This window comes from Nipponia nippon, unplaced genomic scaffold (assembly GCF_047370975.1).
Source record: "Nipponia nippon isolate SJK-2023a ecotype South Korea unplaced genomic scaffold, ASM4737097v1 scaffold_4, whole genome shotgun sequence".
NCBI classification, from domain to species: Eukaryota; Metazoa; Chordata; class Aves; order Pelecaniformes; family Threskiornithidae; genus Nipponia; species Nipponia nippon.
This window is the reverse complement of record NW_028262358.1, coordinates 69,504,611-69,531,291: the sequence shown is the minus strand read 5'-3', so window position 1 is coordinate 69,531,291 and position 26,681 is coordinate 69,504,611. Positions and strand designations below refer to the sequence as shown.

Genomic DNA, 26,681 nt, shown 5'->3' with positions numbered 1-26,681 from the left:
GTATTACGCTGAGATCAAAGCTGCACAGAGATTCACAGCAGAGCTTCAAGCAAGGTTTAAATGTGCTGAGAATACCCTAGTCTGCTGTCCATAAATGGAGCAAATCTCTTCTACTTTCAGCTACACATTATTTTTAATTTTCTTAATTCAGAAGTAGCCCCCTATATGTTTCAGAATGCTAAGAGATTACCAAAATGCCTAAGTGAGTTAGGGCCTGAACCATCTTGGCTTTCAATGGGATTCAACACCTAAAAGGCCTTTGAGTGCCTACATCTGTTTTCATACCAGGGGAGTTAGGCACTGGTGTCACTGCTACCCTTTGTTGCACACATGGGTACAAGACGCTCTGCAGTTCCAGGGTCTTTGTTGCCCCGAACACAGAAATGTTTGAATAATGCAGTGATCGCTAAATTATCTGAAGGTTTTATAACGTAGTATCCCCTTAACTACTGATCAGACTCTATGGAGTAATACGTTATTCCTGGCTATTGTACTGCAAGGACGGTGAAAGGATAGGTTTCGCTGAGTTGGTGTAGCAAGAGTGCCCCTCCTGTGTTAGATCCGCAGAGGGACACAGCAGAAGGATAGATAAACCTGACTTCAAACATTAGCTGCACCAATTTGACTACATTCTCATAACCAGAGTACTAAGCCCTTAGTGACTGGCTGCAGTGATTAGATGCTCAGCAGTTCCTGACACTGATTATGAGGAATCCACACCTGAGAGAACCTCCTGGTCAGACTCTTCTACCACAGGTGCCTGGTGGCCATCCTGTGGTGCCCTTTTTTTTTTTTTTTCCCCTGAACGAGTGAATTTTTTTTCAAGGACTGAATGAAGGCTGAATAAGGCTGAGCGCCTCATTCTCTGAACGCCTGAGGGCATGCGAAGCAGGGATATAACAGGGGGGAAAGGTAGCCAAAAGCAGTTTTTGTGTCCTGTATTCAAAGGCTGAAGGTTAGAGCAGTGTCACATTCACCCTGGATGGCCTTTGGAAGCAAGGATTACTTATTACACAGGGATGTCTTGCCACAGCATTTTCATCTTTCAAGCAGGCCTTGCACAGAGAATGCAAATGTGCCTACTTACACTGCTCAGATGGTGTAAAGAGTTTAGTGTAAACGAGGATGAGTCCCTGGGTGTTCAGAGAGGAATCTCCGGAGGCATCTTTCGTCACACGGGCTTTTTACAGGGGAGTACGCAGTCTGTTAAAACCTTCAAACGCTGCTGATGGTGTAAAAGAAACTCCAAGCTGGTCTCTTGTGCAGCAACCTAAAATGCACACCAGGTCGGTGTATTTCACACTGCTATCTCCGTTCCAGCCGTAGCAAAGCATTTACACAGATCAGGATGACTTGTACTAGCTGTTGACATTAACACAACTCTCACATAAGGATCCACAAGCAAAAATAGGACATAAGATGCCATGGAAAACATTTTTGGCTGTGGCTTGTCACCCCACAAAGTGTCAATAATGTAACATTTCCTACTGTTGATTTATCCTCCTCCCAGATCATCACTAACACAGACAGGTGGGATCTCACCATCGTAAAACCTGGTGTGATGACTTTGGCAATCTATCTAAGCAGCAGAAGGAATGTGAACATTTTAGCAGACCCTGTTTTACATCCGAAGCGTGGTGCAAAGTGTTAAAGAATATATTTTCCTTAAGATTAGGTACTAGTCTTAGTTAAGCATGTTGAGAACTCCTGGTAGAACTGAGCCATCAGTGTAGGTATGATTGCTTAAATTATGAAGAATCCTGAAGTGGCTGCCTCCCAAGGGCCAGGCTGCAGCGCCGTCTGGAAGAAGGTGCAAGGCAGAAGTGTCCTTGAGGAGTCCAGCTACCGGCAGTGCCGCTGAATCACTTTCAGGGGTTTCATATCACACCGGGCCCATGAGGCTGGTTCTACGCAACAAGCCCCGGTGAGCACGGAGAGGAAGGAGCTCTCTCAGGGCTCTGTGCACACATCTGCACCAGAAGGATCAGCAGAGGCTCCAGGGCTTCTGCAAGCAGAACCTATATGAGCAGATAACTCTGTCTTGTCAGTACTGGGAGAGGAGACACTGTCAGTTATGAGGACATCGGTAAAATCATTTAGGATTTAATATGATGCATCTCAGACGAAGCAGGTGAGCGGTGAGGTCAGTTTGCATGTCAGCTGCCCGGGTGCCGGCGATGAAGCTCTGTGAGACCACGGCTGCAGAGTTTGGCTACGGGTGGTGAACACTGTGAAACAGTTGGTAACGTTGCTGTATTGAGGAAACACAATTCCCAAGCGTAACTGGAGTCACGGATGATACCCATGCACAGTATCAACCCTGTGTGCCCCGTGCCGCGAATCACAAAGCATAGTCCTCATTCGTTATCGAGGGTTTGACTGACGACAGACGTTAGGTTAGTGGCATCTGTAGGAGCCGCGCCAGTAAGGCTGGTATTCTGTGCGCGCTTTGGGGAGACAGCGTTACTCGACTTTGACAAAAAAACGGGACTTGATTCCTTTCAGCCTCATGAAGAACAATTGTCGGTCTATTATTTCGAGTGATGCTCTTCCTCTCCCTGGCTTTCTGAGCGCTAGCTGAGAAGTCTCAGAAGAGGGAAGGCAGACGCAAACTGAGCAGCTGCAGGAGGGCACCGTGTGTCTCTCTCTCTACTTCAAAGTAAGTGGACAGAAGGTTAAAGAGAAATGGATGTGCTAGTTCATACCCTTAGGTTATCAACACTAATGAAAGGTGTGTTGTGTGGTAAAAGGAATTAGGATTATATTCCTGGGGTTAATTCTTTCTGAGGACAAGTGAAAAAGTGGCAAATTAAATTAAAATCCTATCACTTGCCCTACACCCAAAGAGCGTGCCATACTACAAGAGCCTGAAAGAAATGCAAATGACGGTCAAAAACGAATTTTAAAATATTAGGAAAATATTAATAATTATTTATATTTCGTATGGCTGGGCCAAGTAGAAAATTGTTGAGGTTTTGTTCCTAAATCACAGAAAGTCTCTTTTACTTAGTCCCCGAGTTTTGTTAGGAGAGCTGAAGAGCTAGATTCATGACTCTGGCGTCCGTCCAAGCCACAGCTCTGGAAAAGCTGACACCGCGGCTTGTCCCGTGGAGACGGGCTGATTTCTGAAAAACACTCAAGAGACAAGATGACTACCTAATGCCTTCAATAACAACTAGAAGACGGAAAACAGTCCCTCTCTAGCAGAAAAAAAAATCGTATTAGATGAAGCAGTTTTAAGCTCTTTTCCCTCTTTCTTCATTCCTAAGTTTCCAAACGCTGCCAGTGGTGGAGGCAAGATGCTGTCTGCAGCCAGCAACAGCAAATGCCAGTTTCAGACAGCGCCCGCACAGGTGCCGTGTGACGGCAGGGGAAGGGGTCCGTACTTGGCCGGTACCAAACCGGGCTTGGGCATCTTCACGGCAAAGCCTTTGGGGAAGGTGTCTGCAGTGGCCTTGCGATCCCGTGCCTTTGTTCCGTAGCGTTTCCCGTTTGGTGTCCGCTTCTCTTTTTGCCCCTGTTACTTTAACCGGGGCAACCAGGCGGCTCCGTACCCGCGGCCGCCTCCCCCCCTCCTCCCCCCTCCCTTCCCCCTCGGCGCCCCGCTGCGCGCCCCGGCCCGGCCCGGCCCGGCCCGGCCCGGCCCTGCCCCGGGCCCCCGGGCCCCCGCGCCCCTTCCCCGCCGGCGGCGCGGCGGGGAGGCGCCGTCCCGCCGCTGCCATCCCGGGCGGCGGGGGCGGACCGCGGCTGCCCCCCGCCTCCCGGCCCCCCGCCGGGCGCCGACTTTAAATGCGGGGCGGCGCGGCGGCAGCGGCGCTCCCCGTCACCCCCCGGCACCGCGCTCGGCTCCCGCAGCCGGCCGCCATGGTCGAGGCTTTCTGCGCCACCTGGAAGCTGGTGGACAGCCACAACTTCGACGAGTACATGAAGGCGCTGGGTAGGTACGGCCGGGCGGCAGCGGCACGCTTAGGACAGCTGGAATTTTGCACCATCCTTACAATAAAAAAAAAAAATTAAAAATTTCAAAAGCCCCCCCCCCCCCAGCTAGGGGTGTAGGAGAGGCATTGGCAGAGGCGGGGGAGGTTGGGGCGGCCGTGCCTCTGTCGACAGGGTGAATTGGGTGCGGGTCATTCCGCCGGCGGGCCGGGGTGGGGTGGGGTGAGAGCCGCCCTGCCGGGAGGGGCTCCGGGAGGTGCCCCCGGCTGAGGGAGAGCGTGTGAGGGAAGGGCACAGGCTGCCTGCAGGTGAACTGGAAACAAATCACAAAGAAATCGTGGTGCTGGAGTGGTAGGGAACTGAAATCCGCAGCGGCGGCGATGGTCACCCGTGCCGCGGCGCCGCTCGGGGCTTCGGTTCCTCGTCTCCTTGTCACCCCGTCACCGCGCTCGGAGGCGAGGGAGGACACGCTGGGGGGGCACCGGCGGCCACTGTGGGTGGCTGTGAGGGCACAAGCCAAGCAGAAAGTAGCATTTCACTGTGATAGCTTAAAGCTGGAGAGCGGGGGAAGAGGTTTCTGTACCTGGATGTGTGGCAAAAAAGGTGTAAGAACCCGCATGTCTGATGGATTTCTCTTTTCCCGTGGTGGTCCAGGAGTGGGGTTTGCAACGCGGCAGGTGGGGAATGTGACTAAACCCACTGTGATTATCAGCAGCGAGGGGGACAAAGTCGTGATCAGGACTCAGAGCACTTTCAAAAATACAGAAATCAGCTTTAAACTTGGAGAGGAATTTGATGAAATTACCCCCGATGACAGAAACTGCAAAGTAAGTGAACTCTGGGGCTGCAGTGGCTTCTTTTTTCTCCCCTTCCTTCCCACCCCCGCGGCTGTATCTTTGGTAGGGTCAAAGGAAAAAAAAAAAAAGTAACTTCTGCTACGGCCAGTTGTAGCACTGTGCAGGACAGGAAAAAAGGACAAGATTGCATCTTGCTTGCCCGCTTACGCCATGTCTTGTCTGGAGCAATGTGTTGTGTCGCCAGCCCCCTCTCTGCCTTCCAGTGTCGAAGAATTGTGTTAGCTGCCCGCTTTTCTTTCAATGCAAGTGTCATTTGGCATAACTTTTTGCAGTCAAAACGGGGAAATGGCTTCTTCGTTGCATCTTTGGGGGCTTAACGTAAATGTTACCCCAAAGCACATCTGAAACAGTGGTTCTTGTGAGGCTGGAACTCAAAGGAAAACTTTTTTCATCCTTTGACACAAACAAGTACTGTATGGAGCTCATGCTTAAAATGAGGATGATTCATGGGCTTGGCTTTAAAACGGCTGGGGCTACTTTATCATTCTAGATCCACATCCATCTATTGAAGAGAATTCAATAGAATAGTGCACGCTGAATGTGTGAGCAGAATGCCAAATACCTCAAATAAATTAATGTCTTTGTGTTTCTTGGTATCTCACAGTCAGTTGTGACCCTGGATGGAGACAAGCTAGTGCACGTACAGAAGTGGGATGGCAAGGAGACAAACTTTGTGAGAGAAATAAAGGATGGCAAAATGGTAATGGTAAGTGTACAGCTCACCGAGCATTCAGATACGCAGCTAATGCTCCTCACTTACGTTTATCTCAAGCTTTATGATCAGATAGTGTTACTTACACATAAAACCTTAAAGCCGTTGGTGGGGAAAGCTAGCAGAGATTTTTCAAATATTTAGTTTTGTTTTGCCTCTTGTTTTACTGACAACTGAAAAAATGCTAATGGTTTTAGGCAGGCCAGCCAGTGGATTTCCAGACTGTATACGTTCTTTCTAGAGTCTGTGTAAATGCCCAAGCAAAAAAAAAAGTCCTGGTGACGTGGAAATATACAGAGTTCTTGATTAGATATGCAATTATCTGTTGCCAGTGCTAATTCAGATTTCTTTAAAAACTTGTTTTATATATGCACGCATAGAACAAATATTTCCCTAGGAAAATAAAACTACAATATTGCAGGAGGTAATAGCATTTTCATATTTAATAATAAAGGGTTTATTCCTCCTGTCTTGTTAAAAACAATGATAAAAAACAATTGTGTGAAGAAAAGTCTTGTTTTAAATTCACATTCTTCTCCTGACTTTTCAAAAACAGGAGTATGGGGTGAATAAATGATGTAAGTTACTATATCTAATGTCCAGGGTGGCACTTCTCATGCTTATTTTTGGCACAGAGATGTAACTTTCAAAAATGAAACCTCTTCAGCTATACTATGTGACTTGGCTGTTGGAGAAAACCAGTTAGCTTGTTTTCTAAGTACTTCAGAGAGTATCTGTATGGATGGAGGCTTCCAAATAATTAAAACTTTAAAGCATACAGTCAGTGCAACACAACGTGACAAGCGATTCAAGGGAAAATACATGCTTTGGTTTTGGAAACAGCTACGTGCATATACAGAAAACCTTTTCGTTTGGAATTTGAACATGGTGAGATGCCCTGTTTCACTTCAGGAAACACCTCCAAAGCTTACACGCTGTAGTTAGTGTTCTGTACAACTGTAGTAACTAAAATATTTGGTAGTTCTAGCACCATGAGTGCACAAAATGCATTTATTTTAATACAAGGGTCTCCTTAAGTATATGGCTATGCATAATAGTATAGAATATGGGTATAGAGGACTTGGATTTTAGATTGCATATTTTGCAGTGTGATCAGCTTTGGGAAAATAAGTGTTAAATTTGTATTAAAACAGTGCTATATTTAAGAAATTACATTCACGAAATTAGAAAAATTAAACAGTCATTTCTAGTCTCACTTTAGTTGCCTTATATATGTGCATTCTGTGCTTCTTGGGTTGAAAGTAGCAAGGAGAAACTTACGTTTATTATGGGATCCATAACTTTGAGGTTTTGCCTCTTGTTCATTTAAAATATCAATAATCTAGACCAACTAGATATAAATTACATAATGTAAAACAACCTTGCTCTAGCATGGGCTTCTTACTATGTTAAGTCATTACAGAAAATGCTCCAGCATCTAACGTGTCTGTCTTTTCCTTGGACTTGCAGACTCTCACCTATGGTGATGTGGTTGCTGTTCGCCACTATGAGAAAGCGTAGAGTTTACCTGACCTCTGTCCAGATGTTACTTCTGCTGGATGGATTAATGTACCGTCCATAATCGAACGTAGCTAAATTGCACGTTTCTGGCATGAAAGGTTAATAAAGAGGTTTGGGGGGGGTGTTTTTTTAAAAAACTTTATGCCATCAAATTGGCAAGCTTGTGCTGTATAGTGAAACAGGTTAAACTTGGCATTAAATCTCTGAAACACTTGCCTCTCTTTTTTTTTTTTTTTTTTTTTACAGTAGATAGGACATATTTGAATTGTTTTGGAATGCAGATCAAACAAAGTAAAAAGTGTTTTAAAGCTGTGCTCCTTTTGCATTTAATTGGCTAATATTCCAGTGTTCTGGAGGGAGTTGTCAAAAGTTCCTTTTTCTCAGTTAAACAGAAAAGCACGTGGTATACAATGCTGCAGCAGCCTCTCCGTGTGATGAATGAGAGTATATGGGAAATGAAAACTTTCTTTCACTCTACTTCAGTGGCTTCTTTTTGCTGGGGAAATCTAAAGCCCCTGTCTTTACGTATGTAGGCAGAGAAGTGAGAGGCTCAAGCCAGTTTCAGCTCCTCTCTTTGCTGGGAACTTGCTATCCAGTGTATGCTAAGGCCAATAGACAGCCAGCCTTCCATGTCAGGGGGAATCCTGTAGTTTTGGGTTTAATAGTTATGAGAAGTTTTTCATGTGTTTTGGTGGGCTTTTTTGCTAATATACAAAAGATTGAAGTAAATCAAAGTGCAAAGATTGAAGCATTTCACAGGATGGGAGGAACGGACCAACGTGATAAAGGGCAGGACTGGGGGAACCTAAATTACAAAGCTTATCTTTCATGAGTCTCCACGGAGGTGGGAGGAAAACAAAGGGAGAACAGTACAAGACAAACCTTCTGAGATTCCCTTCCCTGAGCTGTAGTTTCATAGCTAATATGTATGGGAGATAACAGTTTGCACTGTGAGCAATTTAAAATAAAATGCTGATTAAAAGAGATAAATTAAAACCTTATTCCTGAAGAATATTCCCTAAAAGACCAGGGTGGGAAAAACTGCCTTACACTTCAGATTCTTAGGAAAATTGAAGCAGGTTGCTGGCAGCACGGAGGAGACTGTTTGGAGAGTTCATGTTTTCTGACACACTGACTCGGTGGACCGCATGGAGGTGTAGCTACCTACCACCTTTCGAAGGAAGCTGAGCTGTGACTTCAGCTGGTCAGTACTCCCGGGTGGGGGTGCGGCTGCAGAGGGCAGTGCTGGAGGGGCGTCCTGCCCACCAAAACCCTGGGCCTAATACTGCGTTGTGCCATCCTTCAGATCTGCTACGTGGCATCATGGGAAGTGGCTTCTTGCTTCCCTGGGTAGCAAGGATAACGTGGGTAGCTCATCTCATCTGATAAAAGTTCACACACAACTATGGCACCTAACCAGCACCAATACAAAATTTAATGTTGTTAGCTTTACTTTTTCACAAAGAAGCTGCCTGAAAGGAACATCCAAGTCTGTTTTCTCTTGTGGGGAACACTAGGAGTCCTTAATTATGAACCATTATAAATGTTTTATTTGGTGGATATTGATTGTTTTTAGAATTTAGGAGCTAATTTTTTTCATCAGAGAAATGAAAAGTACAACTTATTCCAGTGGTACGGGGAGCTGCAGTCTCTGTTTTGGGCTGCTTCAGCTGCTATAGTGCAAGTTATCTTTAAACAGCATCTTCTGCCCTTCAGTTTATTAGCTCATTTAATCCTCAGCTTCAGTACCTAATACAGCTTTCATCTGTCTCCCCTCGGTGGCTGCCTGTTTGCCCACGGGTGCGTTCGCCACGACTGTCCTTCCCAGCCACCCCTTCTCAGAAAGGTGGGAGCAGCTGCTTTTTCGTCGTCACTGGGGAAAACAGACTTGGGTCCCCAGTACTGGCATTCGTCTTCATGACAAGTCATTTGTATTAAATATGAGGAAAGGAATGCAGAGACAGATTAAGACTTGGTTTACAAATAAACCCTGAACGGTAAATATTTACTACAGTCACTTTTAAACAAAGGTTACTTTTCCTTACATACGTATGTTCCATAAGTCACATGAAACCATCATGAAGTGTATTAGTGAAGTCTTTGGCTATTCTAAAGATGAACAATATTAATGTCAAATAAGGGAGAGAAAAACGCAGAAGTGGTACCTGCGAAGTGCCTGTGGCACTGCTCAGAGGAGTGAAAAAACGAGGAAAATACTGACACGCGGGACTTCCAGCTGCTGCTAAAATGGCTTTGCAAAGCCCTGGAAAGCAGATCGGAAGAGCACAGCACAGCGGGACGTTTGGGGTCAGCGATGGGGTCCATGACATCATTACTCTGGTCTGCTCCTAAAACTGACACCGAGTCCGCTTCCTCAGCGGAAACTGCTCTGACTTCAGCAGTAAAGAGCAGCTCCGCTACCATAAAGCCTTAGCGACGGAGACTCGTATTTACAATACACCTCAGCATGTTCCTTAGGCTGCATTACAGGTGTACTTGATGGCATATTCCATCAGCTTTTTAAAAAAAAAAAAATTAAAGCGTGTTAAGTAACCAGGATCCATTTTTACACGTATAGTGTGAGAAACGTTCCTCCCAGAAGACGCCGGTGACTCCTGCACGGCGCCCGAGCTCTGGGGGGAGGACGGATTTTCAGCCGCAGGTCCCCGCCGCTTCGGAGAGCCGTAACCCCTTGCTGGGAGCCCGGGGCTGGACGGGACCGGCCCGCCGGGCGCCACGGGCCACCTGCCGAGCGGGGAAGGGACTCCCGCCTTCCCGCCGCCCGCCTCACCTTCCTTCGAGGCCGTCTCAAACCGGCCGGTACCGTGAAGTTAGCCCTGCCCGCGGCCAGGCTGGCTCCTACGAGGTCCTCAGCGCCTCAGTGCTGACCCGGGGCTGGCACCTCCTGAAGGTCACCCCGACCCCTGGCACGGCCGGCGGAGGCGACAGCGCCTGCCCCCGGCGCCCGGCAGCGAGCGGGGGGCCCCGGCCAGGGGCGGCTTTCGGCCCCCGGTCGTGCGGGCGGCGGGCGGAGGCGGCTTCCGGCAGCCCCGGGGAGGCAGCGGAGGGCCGGGGCTTGCAGAAGCCGCCCCGGACTCGCCCCTTTCCTCCGCGCCGGGGCGGTCACATGAGCGGCCGTCGGCGGAGCAGGGCGCTCCCGGCACGGCCACCATGGAGCTGCGGGGGGGACGCGCCGCCGGCTTGGCCCTCGGCCTGGCGCTGCTCTGCTCCGCGCTGGAGGCGGCGCCGGCCGGCCCCCAGCCCCGCTCCGCCGTGGGTGAGTCCGCCGGGGGAGCAGCGGCTGAGCGGGGCCGCCCCCGCGCAGGGGACGGCGGGCAGGGGCCCGGCCGGGGCCGCCCGTGGAGGACGGGGGACGGGGGAGGGGGGTGAGGGGCAGCCCGGCCCCGGGCGGCAGCCGCGGCCCGCGGTGCCTCCCCGGCTGAGGGAGGCCCGGCCGGGGGGCGCCGGCCGCCCCTCGGTGCTGCCAGCGCGGGGGCCCGGCGGCGGGGGAGACCCGGGGTGCCTGCTCCCCTCCGGCGCCTCCTTTCCCTCCCCGTCTCAGTGTTCCCCTTACATAGGCTGCTGCAGTGGTATTCCCGGTCCCAACTGGCTGCAACTTCGTGTGACTTTTAGATGAGTAAATACATGGCTGTTCAGGTACGGGAGGGTTCCGTGGGGTTCATATTTAGTTAGCCAGGACGATGGCAGGTAAGGTGAGCCCTGCCTTGCCTTTGGCGTGGTGTCCTGTGGCACGCACTGCGAACATTAAATTTGGTTTCTGTGCTGTCAGCACACACACACGTGCTCTGCCCGGCGTGATCCGCGGTACGGCAGCGTACAGGTGAGTGCTCCGCGGTGGTTTCCAGGGGATTTTCATTCCCTGTGACTCGTACGTGCCTCGGACCAAAGACGCACCGGTGCCCAGGCATTTCTCTGTCTCCTGTTGGTAGGAGTCTCAGCGTTGCAGATAGCGAAGATCGCTGCTGGTCTTTGCTTCCTGACATAAAACTCCACGGGGTCCAGGCGCAGGGTGCCTGCTCTGCCACCGAGCAAGCATGTGACTTGGGAAAAACCAGTTTGTATCTCTCCGGATTTCACAACCACAACCTCAGACACTCATGTGGCTTTCCCAAGTGCTTTGAAACTGACGTGAAGAAATTACTCTTGTTTTACATGAAACTTGAGGGCTGGTAGTCTAATACAAGCTTAATTCATCTTATTCACCATATTCCTGTACTTCTTAGCTCCTTTTTCCGTGCAGTGCTATGTAGCAGTGGCTAAGAATGTGTCAGCCTGGAAAGCAGTGAGTAGGTAAGGCTGACACACCTCTCTCTGGTGAGAAGCCCAGTCTCTTTGCTACTGCGTCTGCTGGGGAGAAGAGGAGCTTTGAAATTTTTGCATACGTGCTGTTTCTTGCCTGTCTTTGTAGACCGTGATCTTTTATAGTAGCTTCCAACCAGGGAAGATCTGGAAAAATGATTAAAATGCAACTCCCTCTCTTTTCAGGTGGTGGAGCGGGGAAGTCCTTCTATCGCCTCCACTACTCTCCAGCTTCCAGATTGCTATTAATGAAAAGGAGCTGATTTTCCAGTCCCTACCAACCTCCATTTTTTTTTCTGCTGAATAGCTTAAACCTGTGCCTCTGCTTCTGTTTTCAGTTTTTCTAAGCAGACTACATGAAGGACTCTTGTCAGGAATGCAGAACTCTCCCACACTTATCAGACAGGCTGATCAACGATTTGCTAAATTTATTCTCCTTTTCAAAACTTGAAAGAGGAATAGCAGTAGACAAACTGGAGCAAACTTGGCATTACCCATGTGTATCCAGTTCAACTGCAAATAATGCCTTTTCTTTAATCTTTGTTTTCTGAAAACAGGGCAGTTCTGGCATGTATCTGACCTACATTTAGATCCGACTTACCACATTACCCCTGATCGCACCAAAGTTTGTTCTTCTTCCAAAGGAGCCAATGCCTCCAACCCAGGCCCTTTTGGAGACTTTTTGTGTGATTCTCCATATCAACTTATTTTGTCAGCGTTTGCTTTCATGAAAGATTCAAAACAGCAGGTTTCATTCATGATTTGGACAGGGTAAGTGTTCAAGTCCCTCTGCAGTTAAAGCTTTTAACAGCTGGATAACTATGTAGTGCAGTAATTCACAAGTTTATATTTGCACCAGCAGATCTGAGTTTAGTATCTCACAAATGCTACTTTTAAACAGTCCCTTTAGTTGTCCAAATGGCTAATAAGTAGGAGACTGAGTGAGAATATAAGGCCTAAGGAACATATTTCGATCTCTAATCATTTCTGGATGTTGTTGGACTGTTCATTGGGACATTTATCACATGACTGTATTAGTGTAAGTTAATGGAAACGGTGCAGGGAGGGTGGGAAGTGGAAAAAGCAAAAAGAAAGGTCAAAGGAATAACTGACTGGAATGAATTATTATGGGAGGTATTGGATTTTGTAGGTCTTAAGGTCATTAAAGTGTATCCCGTTTTAGAAGATACCCTTTGACTATATTTTATTTGGTTCTCAAAGAGGCAACTAGAATCAAGCAACACTATAGCTTATTTATTTTTTTTTTAAGGGTATAAAGTTACCATTCAGGTTCGGTGCCTGTATGAATTCTAGATCAGGGTCTAGCGGGGAGAGGATAACAGTGTTGTAGATGCTGCTGTTGCTCTCTTCATTACTATTGCTCATAGCTGCATGTGCTTCTAAAGAAAGTGTGGTTTCACAGTCCCTCATTGCAGTATTTTGGATGTGTACAGTCCCCTGTTGAGTAAAACATTTACCTTTTCTGTGCCAATATTCCTTATTAGAAAATGGGCATAATACTACTCTCTCTCTCACACAGGTGTTATTTGTGTGGCTTTGTGGGCCTTAGCAGTGGGACTAGAGAAAGAAGTGTGAAAGGGAGGCATATGAATAGCTCGATAGTACCATGCCCTGTTACTTTCTAGGTATTCATAAAAGATAGCATTAATTTACCCTTCTGCCATAGCAAAATTCTCCATTCTACCATCACATAATTTTTTTATGGTATACATCAATGGATAATAATCAATTCTGTAAGCAACTGGGAGAAGTCTCACGATCGCTAGCCCCTGTTCTCGTGGGGGACTTCAACTTACCTGATGCCCGATGGAAATACAGTACAGCAGAGAGGAGGTTCCTGGAGCGTGTGGAAGATAACTGCCTGACACAGCTGGTGAGGGAGCCAACTAGGGAGGGTGCCCGCTGGACCTCTTGTTTGTGAATGGAGAAGGCCTGGTGGGCGATGTGATGGTTGGAGGCCGTCTTAGGCATAGTGATCATGAAATGATAGAGTTTTCGATTCTTGGAGAAGTAAGGAGAGGGGGGTCAGCAGAACTGCTACCTTGGACTTTCGGAGGGCAGACTTTGACCTGCTCTGGTTGACAGAGTCCCTTGGGAGGCAGTCCTGGAGGGCAAAGGAGTCCAGGAAGGCTGGACATTCTTCAAGAAGGAAGTCATAAAGGTGTGGGGGCAGGCCATCCCCATGTGCCAAAAGATGAGCCAGCAGAGAAGACCACCAGCCTGGCTAAACAGAGAGCTTTGGCTGGAACTCAGGAAAAAAAAGGAGAGTTTATGACCTTTGGAAGAAGGAGGAGACAACTCAGGAGGACTGCAAGGATGCTGTGAGGTTGTGCAGGGAGAGGATTAGAAGAGCCAGAGCCCAGCTGGAACTTAAACTGGCTACTGCTGTAAAAGACAACAAAAAATGTTTCTACAAATACATTAGCAACAAAAGGAGAGCTAAGGAGAATCTCCATCCTTTATTGGATGCGGGAGGAAACATAGTGACAGAGGACAAGGAAAAAGGCTGAGGTCCTTAATGCCTTCTTTGCCTCAGTCTTTAATAGTCAGACCAGTTGTTCTCGGGGTACCCAGCCCCCTGAGCTGGAATGCAGGAATGGGGAGCAGAATGAAACCCCCATAATCCAAGGGGAAATGGTTAGCGACCTGCTACACCACGTAGCCACACACAAGTGTATGGGGCCAGATGGGATCCACCCAAGGGTACTGAGGGAGCTGGCGGAGGTGCTCACCAAGCCACTTTCCATCATCTGTCAGCAGTCCTGGCTAACTGGGGAGGTCCCAGTTGACTGGAGGATAGTAAATGTGATACCCATCCACAAGAAGGGCTGGAAGGAGGATCCGGGGAACTACAGGCCTGTTGGCCTGACCTCGGCGCCAGGGAAGGTTTATGGAGCAGAGCAACCCGAGTGCCATCAGGTGGCACGTACAGGACAACCAGGGGATCAGGCTCAGTCAGCATGGATTTATGAAAGGCAGGTTCTGCTTGACTATGACAAGGTCACCCGCTTAGTGGATGACAGAAAGGCTGTGGATGTTGTCTACCTGGACTTCAGTAAGGCCTTTGACACAGTTTCCCACAGCATTCTCCTGGAGAAACTGTCTGCTTATGGCTTGGATAGGTGTACTCTTCACTGTGTAAAAAACTGGCTGGATGGCTGGGCCCAAAGAGTGGTGGTGAATGGAGTTAAATCCAGTTGATGGCCGGTCGCAAGTGGTGTTTCCCAGGGCTCAGTATTGGGGGCCAGTTCTGTTTAATGTCTTTATCAATGATCTGGACGAGGGGATCGAGTGCACCCTCAGTAAGTTTGCAGACAACACCAAGTTGGGCGGGAGTGTTGATCTGCTGGAGGGTAGGAAGGCTCTGCAAAGGGATCTGGACAGGCTGGATCGATGGGTCGAGGCCAGCTGTATGAGGTGCAACAAGGCCAAGTGCCAGGTCCTGCACTTGGGTTACAACAACCCCATGCAATGCTACAGGCTGCAGAGTGGCTAGAGAGCTGCTCGTTGGAAAAGGACCTGGGGGTGTTGGTCAACAGCCAGCTGAACATGAGCCAGCAGTGTGCTCAGGTGGCCAAGAAGGCCAATGGCATCCTGGCTTGTATCAGAAATAGTATGGCCAGCAGGACTAGGGAAGTGATCGTCCCCCTGTACACGGCACTGGTGAGGCCTCACCTCGAGTAGTGTGTTCAGTTTTGGGCCCGTCACTACAAGAAGGACATTGAGGTGCTGGAGCGTGTCCAGAGAAGGGCAATGAAGCTGGTGAAGAGTCTGGAGCACAAGTCTTATGAGGGAGCTGGGGGTTGTTTAGCCTGGAGAAGAGGAGGCTGAGGGGAGACCTTACTGCTCTCTACAACTACCTGAAAGGAGGTTGTAGCGAGGTGGGGGTCGGCCTCTTCCGCCAAGTAGCAAGTGATGGCCTCAAGTTGCTCCAGGGCAGGTTTAGATTGGATATTAGGAAAAATTTCTTTACCAAAAAGGTTATCAAGCATTGGAGCAGGTTGCCCAGGGAAGTGGTTGAGTCCCCATCCCTGGAGGTATTTAAAAGATGGGTAGATGTGGTGCTTAGGGATGTGGTTTAGTGGTGGACTTGGCAGTGCTAGGTTAACGGCTGGACTTGATGATCTTAAAGGTCTTTTCCAGCCTAAATGATTCTATGATTCTATAATTTATCAAAGAGATTAGTATCTTTGAGTGTTTGTGAGAACTAGTTTGTTTATCAATAACAGGGTCTTTTTTGCTGGAAAGATTATATATGGTATGTCTCTTCATTTTGCTGGGGGGAAGGGTGTTAAGAAATATGAATATGTAAAGACAAGTGATTAATTTATTTCACTTACCTTATTGTACTTCATTTTCAACGGGATGTTGTTAAAAGGGGAAAAATTAACTTACGAGGTTGTGCAGATGACAGAAAATTTATAACCCAAACTGCACAGTAGCTCAAAATGATGCAGTTGAATTAATTTAATTTCTAAGACATCTTAGTTATGATAAATGTGAATCATAGGATAAATATTAGTCTACTTGTTTGTTTTTTTTTTAAAAAAAGCCTTTGCAGAGAGCCTTTCAAGCAACTCTATGATTTTAATTAAAGAGTCTATAGTAGCATTACATGTTAGAATGTAGATGTGTGTGCAGAATTTTTTGCCTCTCCTTATGTTGCTAATAAGCCTTTGTTAATAAAGCCTTTTCCTTTTTCAGAGATAGCCCTCCTCATGTTCCTGTAAAAGAACTCTCCACTAAGTTGGTCATTAGCATCATTGGCAATATGAGTTCTACAATTCGTAATTTCTTTCCAGATCTTCAGGTTTTCCCGGCTTTGGGCAATCATGACTACTGGCCACAGGTAAAACAAGTTAGAAAATTGTTTATGAATCATATTGAGTGTGTTCCTAATCCCTCAGAAAGCAGGTGTGAAAAATAAGAGTTAAATTTGTGTAACTACTATTCTGAAAACAATATTCCACAATTCTCCAATTAGCATTTAAAATTATAAATAGTTCCAATCAAGAACAGAAAGTACATCTCTTTCTGTGTGTTAAGTTACCCAAGCAAACGTTGATACCAGGTAAAATCTGTACATTGCCTGAGGTCATGCAAATTTACTGCTAATTGTTCCTCATGGCTTAGAATCATCAGGTGTCATCGTAGTTAATAAACACTTATTTTTTTCATGCTCTGTAAGTCATGCATGTGTGTACAATAACTTAATCTAACAGAAATGACATCCTTAATGGGTCTGTGAGCCCGTGGTAAGGTTCAAGGCCTACTGAAAGGCCTACTGGAAATCTGTTTGCTGAGATTACTGGATTTTTTTTATCAGACTAATGGCAGAATTTTTGTAATGTTCCCATAGTTCTGCCACTCTTATTAAAAACATGTCTTTTTTTCTTTCCTTATTGGACACTTAGAAATATTTGCATTGATGGTTTACTGCATATGTGTGCCATTGCAGCTGAGGACAGTGCTTTTTTGCTTTCAGTGTTCTGCGAGTATTGTTCTTGGCGTAGCTCAAAAGTAAACAGTTGCTTCATGTGCCCTTTAAAGCATATTGCGGGTTGATCTGGCAGCACACAGGACTAGAGAAACAAATTCTGTCATTGGATCTGAGGGGATCGGAAGAGATGTGGAGCAGGTCAACTAAAATATTTTGTTTGAAATGCTTAATGGGAATTTGGTAACACTCCTTCACACCCCCAAAGACTTTTATTCCAGCTTTCTGTGTTACTCATTAGGCCTATCAGGGTATATCTTGGTGCAGTAGGTGATTGTGTCATTGCCTGTATCATTCCCAAATCAGGGAGTGACAGAGGTGCTCAGAGAGGGGAAAGGGAAATGTGAGAGACAAAATAGGAGCTAAACATATCTTGGAAATGTGCGTGCACAAACCAAGCTGGGACTTCAGTTTCTTGTGTTCTTACTCTGGTAATACAGCGTCAGCTGGTCATATGCACTGATAGGGGACCAGGTTGGTTCACCAGAAACCACTGGTAAAGTATTTTGATAAATAACACCGTAACTGAAGTCTCACTCAGTGTTTTGTTTTCATTTTGTTTTGTTTTTTTTTAAAAGTCTTAACAGCTAATAGTTGTCATTCAGCAGTCTCCTTTGATATAGAAGAAAAAAACTGTATACAATAACCTTGTAGACAAAGAATGTAGTGACTTTTCCAACAAATACGAGTTTTGTTTGTGAAAATAAATCTGAAGATAGAAAAAAGATGGTCAGGAGGGGCAGATGAGCAGCAAATAGTATTTTGAAGCCAGCTGCTGATTGGAATAACTGTTGTAGTTCTCTCTGCACAAAACCACACAGGGGTGTTTCTGTGATACTTTGCTTTCAAATGACAGGCTTCACCAATCCGCAGAACTGACACACTTTTCTGTTACTGTTTGAAAAAGACCACGGGGTCAGAAATTCCCCACTATGGGGTCATTTCAGGCTGTTGGATTTTTTTTTTTTTTTTGGCTGTTGAAGACATTTCTGGGTTTCGTATGGACATGCTTGGCAAATGTCCCGTAGACTGGAAGCAATGTGGAGCAAGCCACACACTGTAGGCTGTTCCAGAGCAAGTGTGAAAGCGGTGCGCTCACCATGCACCGGAGAATTTTATTGCTCTCTATTGTGTTCTGACCCGTCCGTCTTAACAATTTAATGGTCTTGGGTGATTTTTCTTGCAGAGCCTATTAAAAATACTACTCAGGTTAATCAAGCATTGAGGTACCTTTCAGATCGTATATTGTGACCTCGGTCTTTCTGCATGGTCTTATTTGTTTCACATCCTTGCCCCTGCTTAAAACGAATTCCCGAACTGCTGTCTAATCCCCAAGTTCGCAGAGCGCTGACTTGCCTGGGTCCAAACCACCTTCAGTCCATAATATGGCCTCTTATCTGAGATCAGGTTTTCCTATGGCTGTTAGCGACTGTTAGCTCTGGCTGAACTAGTATGGCTCAAAGCTTTCTTAATAACTGGTTTCTGTGCACTGCAAGCAACAAATGTCTGAACAGACTTCTGATTGCACTACTCCTAGACAGAGACTTAGTGCCTAAGCCTCTAATAACGTAGGTTTAGTTTCAGAGATCTTAGAAAGGTCAAATTTTACGTTTGAGAAAACATGCACTGTAATACTGTTCCTGTTTTTCAACCTCTGTTTTTTTCTTCTAGCACCAAGAATCCAAGTAGATATTTTAGGAAAGGCAAGGGCAGGCTGGGATCTTCCTGTCAGGGTTGGATGAGAGCATGGCTCTTATCAGGCTGTGGCGCTTGGGCATTGCTTGGCTCAGACTGAAGAGTGCTACAGTCCTAATTAGAGCCGGTGGGAGAAAACATTGACAAAACTTTTCTTCTACGTTTTAAATGCTTTGTTACTAGAACTACAGGATATCATGGAAATATTCGTGAATTTCACCAGAATGTGTCTGAGGGCTGTAGTGGAGTTTTGAGGAGCTGCTATGAACCCCGAGTTTCTTGAAAAATTCACCTTCTATAAAAGAAGCTTATGTTCAAGCTTTTCCTCCAAGGGACTTTCTTTTTAGACTTTGAATCTTCAGTTTATATATTTATTAATTTTACAGAATGTATGGTTTTCTACTCCGCTGTGCTCCTAAGGCTTGAAATATTTCTGGCATTAGTTTATCAGTGCATTAACAAGGCCGTGCAGTCAGTTCTCAGTTCAGGCATTTGTTCCTGATCAGCAATACTGGATGTTCAGAAGTTTTTTTCCTTTCTTGAGTTCCTCCTGGTGCTGACTGGATACACTTACATATTATGCCAGAGGTCAGGTGGGATAATATAGTGATTTTTTCATCTGTGTGTCTGAATGCTAAGACTTAGGCAGGTTCTGCTCTCTCACAGGATCAGCTTCCTGTAACTACCAGTGAAGTTTACAATGCTGTAGCAGATTTCTGGAAACCTTGGCTAACAGATGAAGCAATCAATACCTTCAGAAAAGGTAAAATATGCCAGTAACGCATTGTAAAGCTAGGGCTTAGAGAACTAATGTTTCTATAGATTTGTCCCATTTGTTTAGCTAAGCCTTGTAGGATGAATCAGCACAATGGATTATCTGTAATGCTTCTCCTGGAAGAAGTTACTTGTCTTTTTGAAATGCAATGCTTATCTTCAGGGTACATTTATTCTCTTCTGATGCAATAATTATTGCTTCTTGTAATATGTACAGTATTATTGGCTTTGTAGCAAAGCATGTGAAATATTGCCTTCAAGACCTCATAATACTTTCTAGATAAAGGCACATGATGCACAAGAAAACTTAAATTTGGTTGTAAAAAAATCGATGAACTGTTTCTGTTTTGATACTATATGTATTTCAGAGCGTATTGAATGGGCACATATTTGTTCAAGTTATGATAGCACATAGTCTTGGTGATTATACTGTTAATTGCATCATATTTGTGTCCAACTTACTGAACCAGGAGAATATTGATATCCTAATTAAGATTTTTCTTTTTAGCAAAGGACTGAAAAATTCAACCCAATTTCCAATCCACTCAAACACTAGGGATTTGGAAGTTTAATTTGTGGTTTCGTGTCCTGAATGAGAAGGAACTCTGGGTAAGAGTGGAAGTAGAAACTCTAATAGGAAAAACAAAACTCAAAGGTATATTGTTATAGCTCTGTTGCCATGGCTCCACTGAAGTCCATGAACTATGAAATTGCATCCATTGAAGAAGCTCTGTATGCCATGGAGAGTTTTAGGAGCTTGGGTTGAAAAACGTGATCTTTGCTTTTCATCACATTCCAGTCTGAAGTTAAATGACTTTCAAAGTACAAGGCTACTTAACTCAAACAGTTCTTCCTGGAGAAACCTAGATGTTTGCAGTATTTCAAGAAATGTGGACTTTTTAACAATTACTGCATCTCTCACTGTGGAAGAAATGTTACAGGGCACTTTTTGGTGTGTCACTGGGATAATTGCATCTGAAAACTGTCAAATAAACACAAAGGCAATTACAGGCAAGAATCCATAAAAAATACAGTGTCAGCTTCTCCTAAAATGTTGCTAAAAACAGATTCTTAAGATGTTCTGTTGTGATAAGGTGATGCATGGCTTGAATAAACATGCCATATTCCATTTTATTAGAAAGAGTAAGGCTGGGTATTTTGTCAGTGCTGTACTTTCATTCTAAAGTTGTGCTTTGAAGCCTTTCATTTTTCAGATGATGTTGGTCTTATTTTCACAGGTGGCTTCTACACACAGCTGTTTGAATCCAGTGATAGTTGTCAACCACTCAGGATAATCAGTCTGAACACAAATTTATATTACAGCCCCAACAGTGTAACTGTGAATATCACTGACCCAGCCAACCAGTTTGCCTGGCTGGAGGGAATACTGGAAACCTCTTCACAAAAGAAGGAAAAGGTAGGGGCTGTGAACAGAACCCGTCAGTGTTATTTGTTTAAACTTTGAAAAGAAAAAAAAAGTAAGAAGTAGAGACAATGAAAATATAAGCATGATACTAGAAGAATATTAATGCTGCCAAAGACGCTGCAAAATCAAAATTTCATCTTTTTAATAATTCTTCCTTGAATATGCACATTATACTACAATTAATAAAGTAGTTGAATGCAGTTTCTCAAATTATACAGTAAAATACCTTTTCTTTCCTACTATGTAAAATACTATAGAAGCCAGGATGAGAATACTTAATACTTTCACTTTTGTTTCTGACTCTTTTTACTCATAGCCTTTCATTTTAAAATGTGCACCCTTGGCCTGAGACAAAAGCTAGCATATTTCATTTACATTTTCATGTAATTACAAGTATCAAAAATAGAAATTAGAAAGGAGGTTGTCAACCACAAAACTTAGCCAAGCTGCAGCAATTGCTATGATTTGAGTGTTATAATAAATTGTCTTATAATACTCGGGTTTTGAAGTGAGGTTATAAATTGTTGTCTTGTGTTTGATTGATTGGAGCAGAGATTGGGTCATCATCTGACCAGAAAAAGTGTTTAATTTGAAACATGTTTACATTTCGCTATGGTGTTGTAATTTTAAAAATATTATATTACAGTCGGGAGAAAGGAGAGATTTCTCTTCCTCATAAAACCCTGCAGCATATTAGTTGATGTGTGCAGTTGGAACCAAGTCTTGACCTCGGAGGGGTTTTAACTAGTTCTTCCATATTTCTGGTGACTTTCTGACCATGCAGGCTCTGTAATATTCTAACACAAGTTTTTCTTACTGTCCCCTTGAGATGCCAAATCATAAGTCTTGCCCTAGTAATTTATTTTTTCATTAGGAAAAATTGATCAAATTTTCCTTTGGCCTAAAATCACACATTGACTTATTAGAACTTTGTTCCCAAGAATATACTGAATTCACTAAAAAAAAAAAATCTATTTATTTTTTCTCATTATGAATTTAAACATTCTTACTGTTTGTATTTTGTATAACAAAACTGTTGTGATTTCTAGCTTTCGGAATGCCATTTCTAAGATAGAAGTAGTTACCACAGTTTCATAATAATGCTAAGTTACAGCTAAAAATATAAGTTTCAAATGAAGGTGCTAATTGTGCTTTCTGTATCTTAATTCCTTAGGTATATATAATAGGACATGTGCCAATAGGATACTTGCCATATGCAAGGAATACTACAGCTATCAGGGAGTATTACAATGAGAGACTGGTAAAGATTTTTCGCAAATACAGTAGTGTTATTGCGGGGCAGTTTTTTGGACATACCCATAGAGATAGTATCATGGTCCTCCTGGATGAAGAAGGTAATGATGCTTGTTGAATCTTTCATCTTTTTCTTCTTGATTAAAAGCAAGTTAATACTTTCTTGCATGTTCTTATTAGTCAGCTTCTGTTATAAGTAATTGAAAAAGGAAATTGGGAAATACTGCTATTTACCTACAAGAGTTCAAGCCTCACAAACTCCCAATTTTTTTCCAAAGAGAACCTTGCAAGGCAGACTGTCTTTTTTTGTTGGAGTCAGAAGAGACTCCCCATTTTTTTTAATGAATGCTTACGCCTAGACAAGAATTTCTAGTCTTTCCTCTCTGCTCTCTCAGTGACATGGGCAAATTATACTAGCCAGTTGCTATTGTGTAATGTGTCAAAGGGAATGTTCTCAGGCCAACTAGACATGCTCTATGTTCTTGTGTTTCCTGCATCATTACTGTGCCTCTCCGCTGAGTTCCCTGCTGCTTCAAAGTTAATTAAGATAAGGGTAAGCAGGAAGCAGGGGAAAGAAAGTCTCTGCCTGTTGCATCTCTTAGATCAGCTAATTTCCCTTCAAGAAAAGCACCCAGCTTTGAAAATTTTGTTTATTGCTTTGAAATCCCATGGGCTTGGCCGTATGGAGCACTCTAACATCTCTAACAAAAGAACTCGTAACAAGTAACTGGTTAAATATTTGTGTCTGTACCATAGAATAGTGAGAGGTCCATTGCTTTGGTTTATGTAAAATACCCAAATATTAACTGGCTCTTTATCTATGTTTTATATGAACTCATAAAAGCCATGCCCAAAATGCTGACTTGGGGTAACAGTATTCTAAATCACTTACCTTTTTACATGGCATTATCATGGAATTAATCTCCAGTAAAAAAGGAATCTAGCCCTAGTGAAAGAACTGGCTTTTTATATTTTTTTAAAATGCTACTCAAGGCAGTCTTATACCTACATATTTTTTGTAGGTACCTTGTCCCATTTGTGCATGAAATCATCACCTCTACTGCAAATTTCACCAAGGACAGACTGATCTTGGTGCCTTGTCATTACAGTTTGCATGTGCAACTGCTTCCAAATTATTTTAATAATTTTGCATCTTTTGAGAAAATTTAAACAGTGAAATTGCATGTAGCTAAATGCAGTTTGTGTTTATCTGTACAGTTTTAGGCTGTCTTCTATTCATGCCATTTTCCTCTTGACAAAATTCCAGAGAATTCAAGATAAATGTAATACTGTAGCCAACATCAGTGTACTGAGATGCAGAGCTCAGTTTTATCTTCTCCAGAAGAATCTACTGATTTCCAAGCTTTCAAAGCTTCTGCTCATATGTGGAGACTGGCCTTGTGATTTCACTGCTGTGATGTTGTCAGAGAAAGGAATAGATAGGGCTTCTTTTTTGTTCCACAGAGAACCTCTCAATATACTTACCTGCATATTCTGTCTAATTAAACCCCGTGTACATCCTCATGTTTCAGTTGCTGTAAAGATTGGTGTTCATATACTAGGTGCTGGGCTAGTTCAGATGAGTGAAGTCAGGGTCAGGTGATGATACCCTGGTGTTTCTAATAACATCATAAATACATAAAGCAAAAAATACATAAAGCAACATGTAAAATATAGCATGGAGACAGCAACCAGAAGTTTTGAATATTTCTTCAGTAGACATATGCAAAATACAGAGACCTTACATATAGGCAAGACCATTTTGCACAGGTGGTTGAATTGGTGGGAAGCCTCTAGTATAGGCAAGCTTAACTGGTGCACAGTGGAATGTGTATTGTGGTAGTTTACTCAGATTTTGGTCTATCCAGTGGAAGTATAGAAGGAGTTCACAGTGATATAGCTAATCCAGGGAAAAAAATGCTAATGTACCTAAGCCAGTCACTCTGGTTCTTTCTGTGTTGGTTCTCTATAAAAGTATTTGTTTGAGAAAGAACTGATTGGAAGGAAACTGTTCCCTCACCTTCCCTTTTCCTGCAGAAAAGCCAGTAAATTCCTTGTTTGTCGCACCTGCTGTAACCCCAGTGAAGAGCATATGGCAAATGGAGTCCAATAACCCTGGCGTCAGATTGTATCAATATGATCTTCTTGATTATAGCTTGCTGGTAAGTAAAGATTTTAAACCATTGTTTAAGACTTTAAATATAGTGTCATTAAAAATTATAGCGAGATGTCAGCCTTTCTAGTATTATGGCGATTGGTGGAACTTTGATGGTTACTCTTTATTTTTCTTCCTGGGCAAAGGAAAGGAAATCTGAAAGGTAACTTGGTCAGGCTTCCTGTGCCTGCAGGACTGCCCAGTACTTCCTGGTCCCTATGGAATATTCTTACAACGTAGAATCAAAGACAGTCAGAAATTTTCTGGGCGGAATCCTAAAACTATTTGCAGGGAGCTCTGCAATGGTGAAAAAGGTTCACCTAAATCCTGGGCTTGGTGGAAAAGGTTCACCTAAATCCTGGGCTTGTTTACATACCAGTGTTGTTTGCTGGTGATTGCCTGAGCTTTGGGATGCAGCCCATGAAATGCTGCTAAAGGGCGTAGAAGAGCAGAGGAAGAAAAGCACTTTTAACCATGTCATATCTTTCGTAATCATGCACCTTCCTATATAGAGTTTATACTTTTTATAGGAAATTGTAGATAAATTTAGAAGGAAAAAAGTAGAATACTTCTGTAGTCTCATGTGATTTTTGGAGATGAAGGGGAATCCTGTGTAATTATTTTGGCTCCAAATGACTCGGATATTCTCTCTGTAATTCAGGGTAAAATTGTGACCTCTCTGAGTTCAGTGACAACGCATCCTGCAGCTTGACTGGAACTGAGGTTTCTCTCTGGAGGCCTGTGCTAATACAGGCTGTGCCTTTCTTGTGCAGAATTCACTCCTGCATCTCTGTCTTCACTCCTGTATCTCTATCTCTCCCTTTCCCTTGAATTCTCCCTTGGCTGTTCTTTTTCTATCCACTCTGCCCCTCAAGCAGTGCCCACAGAAAAGAAACTTCTGGATCTTGCCCTTTTGCCCCATTCCTAAAGCAGGCATGAGGACAGTGGAGTTTGGTTTACAGTTTGGCTGGGAAACACCTCTAACAGTGCCACTGCTGCCTTTTGTGGCTCCTTTTTCTTCTCCTCCCCATCCCCCCACCATTACGGCACTGCAAGTACCAGCTTTGGGTGTAAGCCCAGCTCTTGGGGTAGGACGTGACCTTCTATTCAGTTGTGAATAATGAGGAGTGACAGCTTCCTAATCAATATATCACTCTAGAGACTTAATGAAGCAGGGAAGAAAGCAATACAGCCATGCCTATTTTTTCTTTCTTTTTTTTTTTTTTTAACTGTAGGATCTTTGGCAGTTTTATTTGGACCTCAGAGACGCCAACCAAAAAAATGAATCGAACTGGAAATTAGAATACATCCTGACTAAAGCTTACGGCATTGAAGACTTGAAGCCAGAAAGCCTATATGAAATGGCCAAGCAGTTGTCTGTGCCAGACAGCACACTGTTCGAGAAGTATTACAGTAACTTCATTGTGAGTTATGACAAAACCATTGTCTGTGAAGAGGGGTGCAAGACCTGCCAAATATGTGCAATCCAATATTTGGATTACTCCTCATACACAGATTGTATCAATCGAGAAGCAACGTGGAGGTGAAGTCTCCGTGCAGTTTATGCTGATACCGACTTTAGCCTGTGATCTAAAGAACCTGCTCATCCTTTTGCTCAAGCACTGACATGCTGACAGGGAGCCTGCGGGACTTTTCCAAATTTCAGGGGAGCAATAAATCTTCCTAGATCTTTCTTCCTGTAAACATGTTTTCCTTCCACATCTAAATAAAAGTTTATTGGCTATGTAATAGTGACCAGGTACTTTGCTGTTGTTTCAAGTGTCCTGTGCCCTCTGTAACAGGCTCCCAGTATGCGGGATAGAAGTTACTCAGTTCTTTGGAAATCCAAGTCTCTTTTCTCAGGGTGTGTAAATGTAGGCAATGTCATTTCAGGCATGGGATTTGTATGGGGGCAGGTTTCAACCATCTGCTGTCACAATTTGCAAACTGAAATGTGCAAAACCCACATTTGCTGAGAGTGGAGTGCAGTTATGTTGTTGATGCGATGCCAGTATTAGGTATCTCTCTGTGCCAAGTTTCCTTTTCTTTTTTAACCCCTTAAACCCACCTCTGTTTAGGGGCATATTCTAAAGACAGCATGAAAGTGACTTATTAGATCACAAACCTCCATCCTGTAAATACTTAATGTCTTTTTTCAGAATGTGTGTGTTTCCCAGCACAAAGTGCTTTTTCCTTATGATAGAGCTAGGTACATTGGTAGTGCTATCAAGCAGTCTTCTGGTAGGAGATTTTGCAGCAGACCGTAAATCAGGTTAAATTGATAAAAATCACTAACAGATATAGCATATACATTCTCTGTGCAGCACAGGTAAACATACACTTGTCATGGTGTTTCTCAGATTTCTTTTTTCGAAGAGCAGTCTAATACTTAGTGTGAAGATTATTACATGTATGAATTTACAATTGCACAGACCACTTCTTCCTCTTCTTGTGATTAAATGTGTGCACAAGATGATAATATTAAGAAGGCCGTTTATCTAGTATGTATAACC

At 44.2% G+C, this 26,681-nt stretch overlaps 2 protein-coding genes across 2 annotated transcripts; both read left to right on the top strand.

Annotated features, from left to right (window-relative positions):
• Positions 1–3,774: 3,774 nt before the first annotated feature.
• Positions 3,775–7,240, top strand: FABP7 (fatty acid binding protein 7). Its single transcript, XM_087775536.1, has 4 exons — positions 3,775–3,937; positions 4,591–4,763; positions 5,398–5,499; positions 6,976–7,240. Exons 1-4 carry the CDS (start codon positions 3,790–3,792, stop codon positions 7,024–7,026), a joined length of 474 nt encoding a protein of 157 aa, XP_087631662.1. The 5' UTR covers positions 3,775–3,789; the 3' UTR covers positions 7,027–7,240.
• A 2,719-nt stretch (positions 7,241–9,959) lies between these two features.
• On the top strand, positions 9,960–25,917 carry SMPDL3A (sphingomyelin phosphodiesterase acid like 3A). Its single transcript, XM_087775535.1, has 8 exons — positions 9,960–10,303; positions 11,904–12,117; positions 16,072–16,216; positions 19,226–19,322; positions 20,572–20,750; positions 21,934–22,114; positions 24,051–24,175; positions 25,404–25,917. The coding sequence occupies exons 1-8, from the start codon at positions 10,198–10,200 to the stop codon at positions 25,713–25,715; spliced, it is 1,359 nt and encodes a 452-aa protein (XP_087631661.1). The 5' UTR covers positions 9,960–10,197; the 3' UTR covers positions 25,716–25,917.
• The last annotated feature ends 764 nt before the right edge of the window (positions 25,918–26,681 follow it).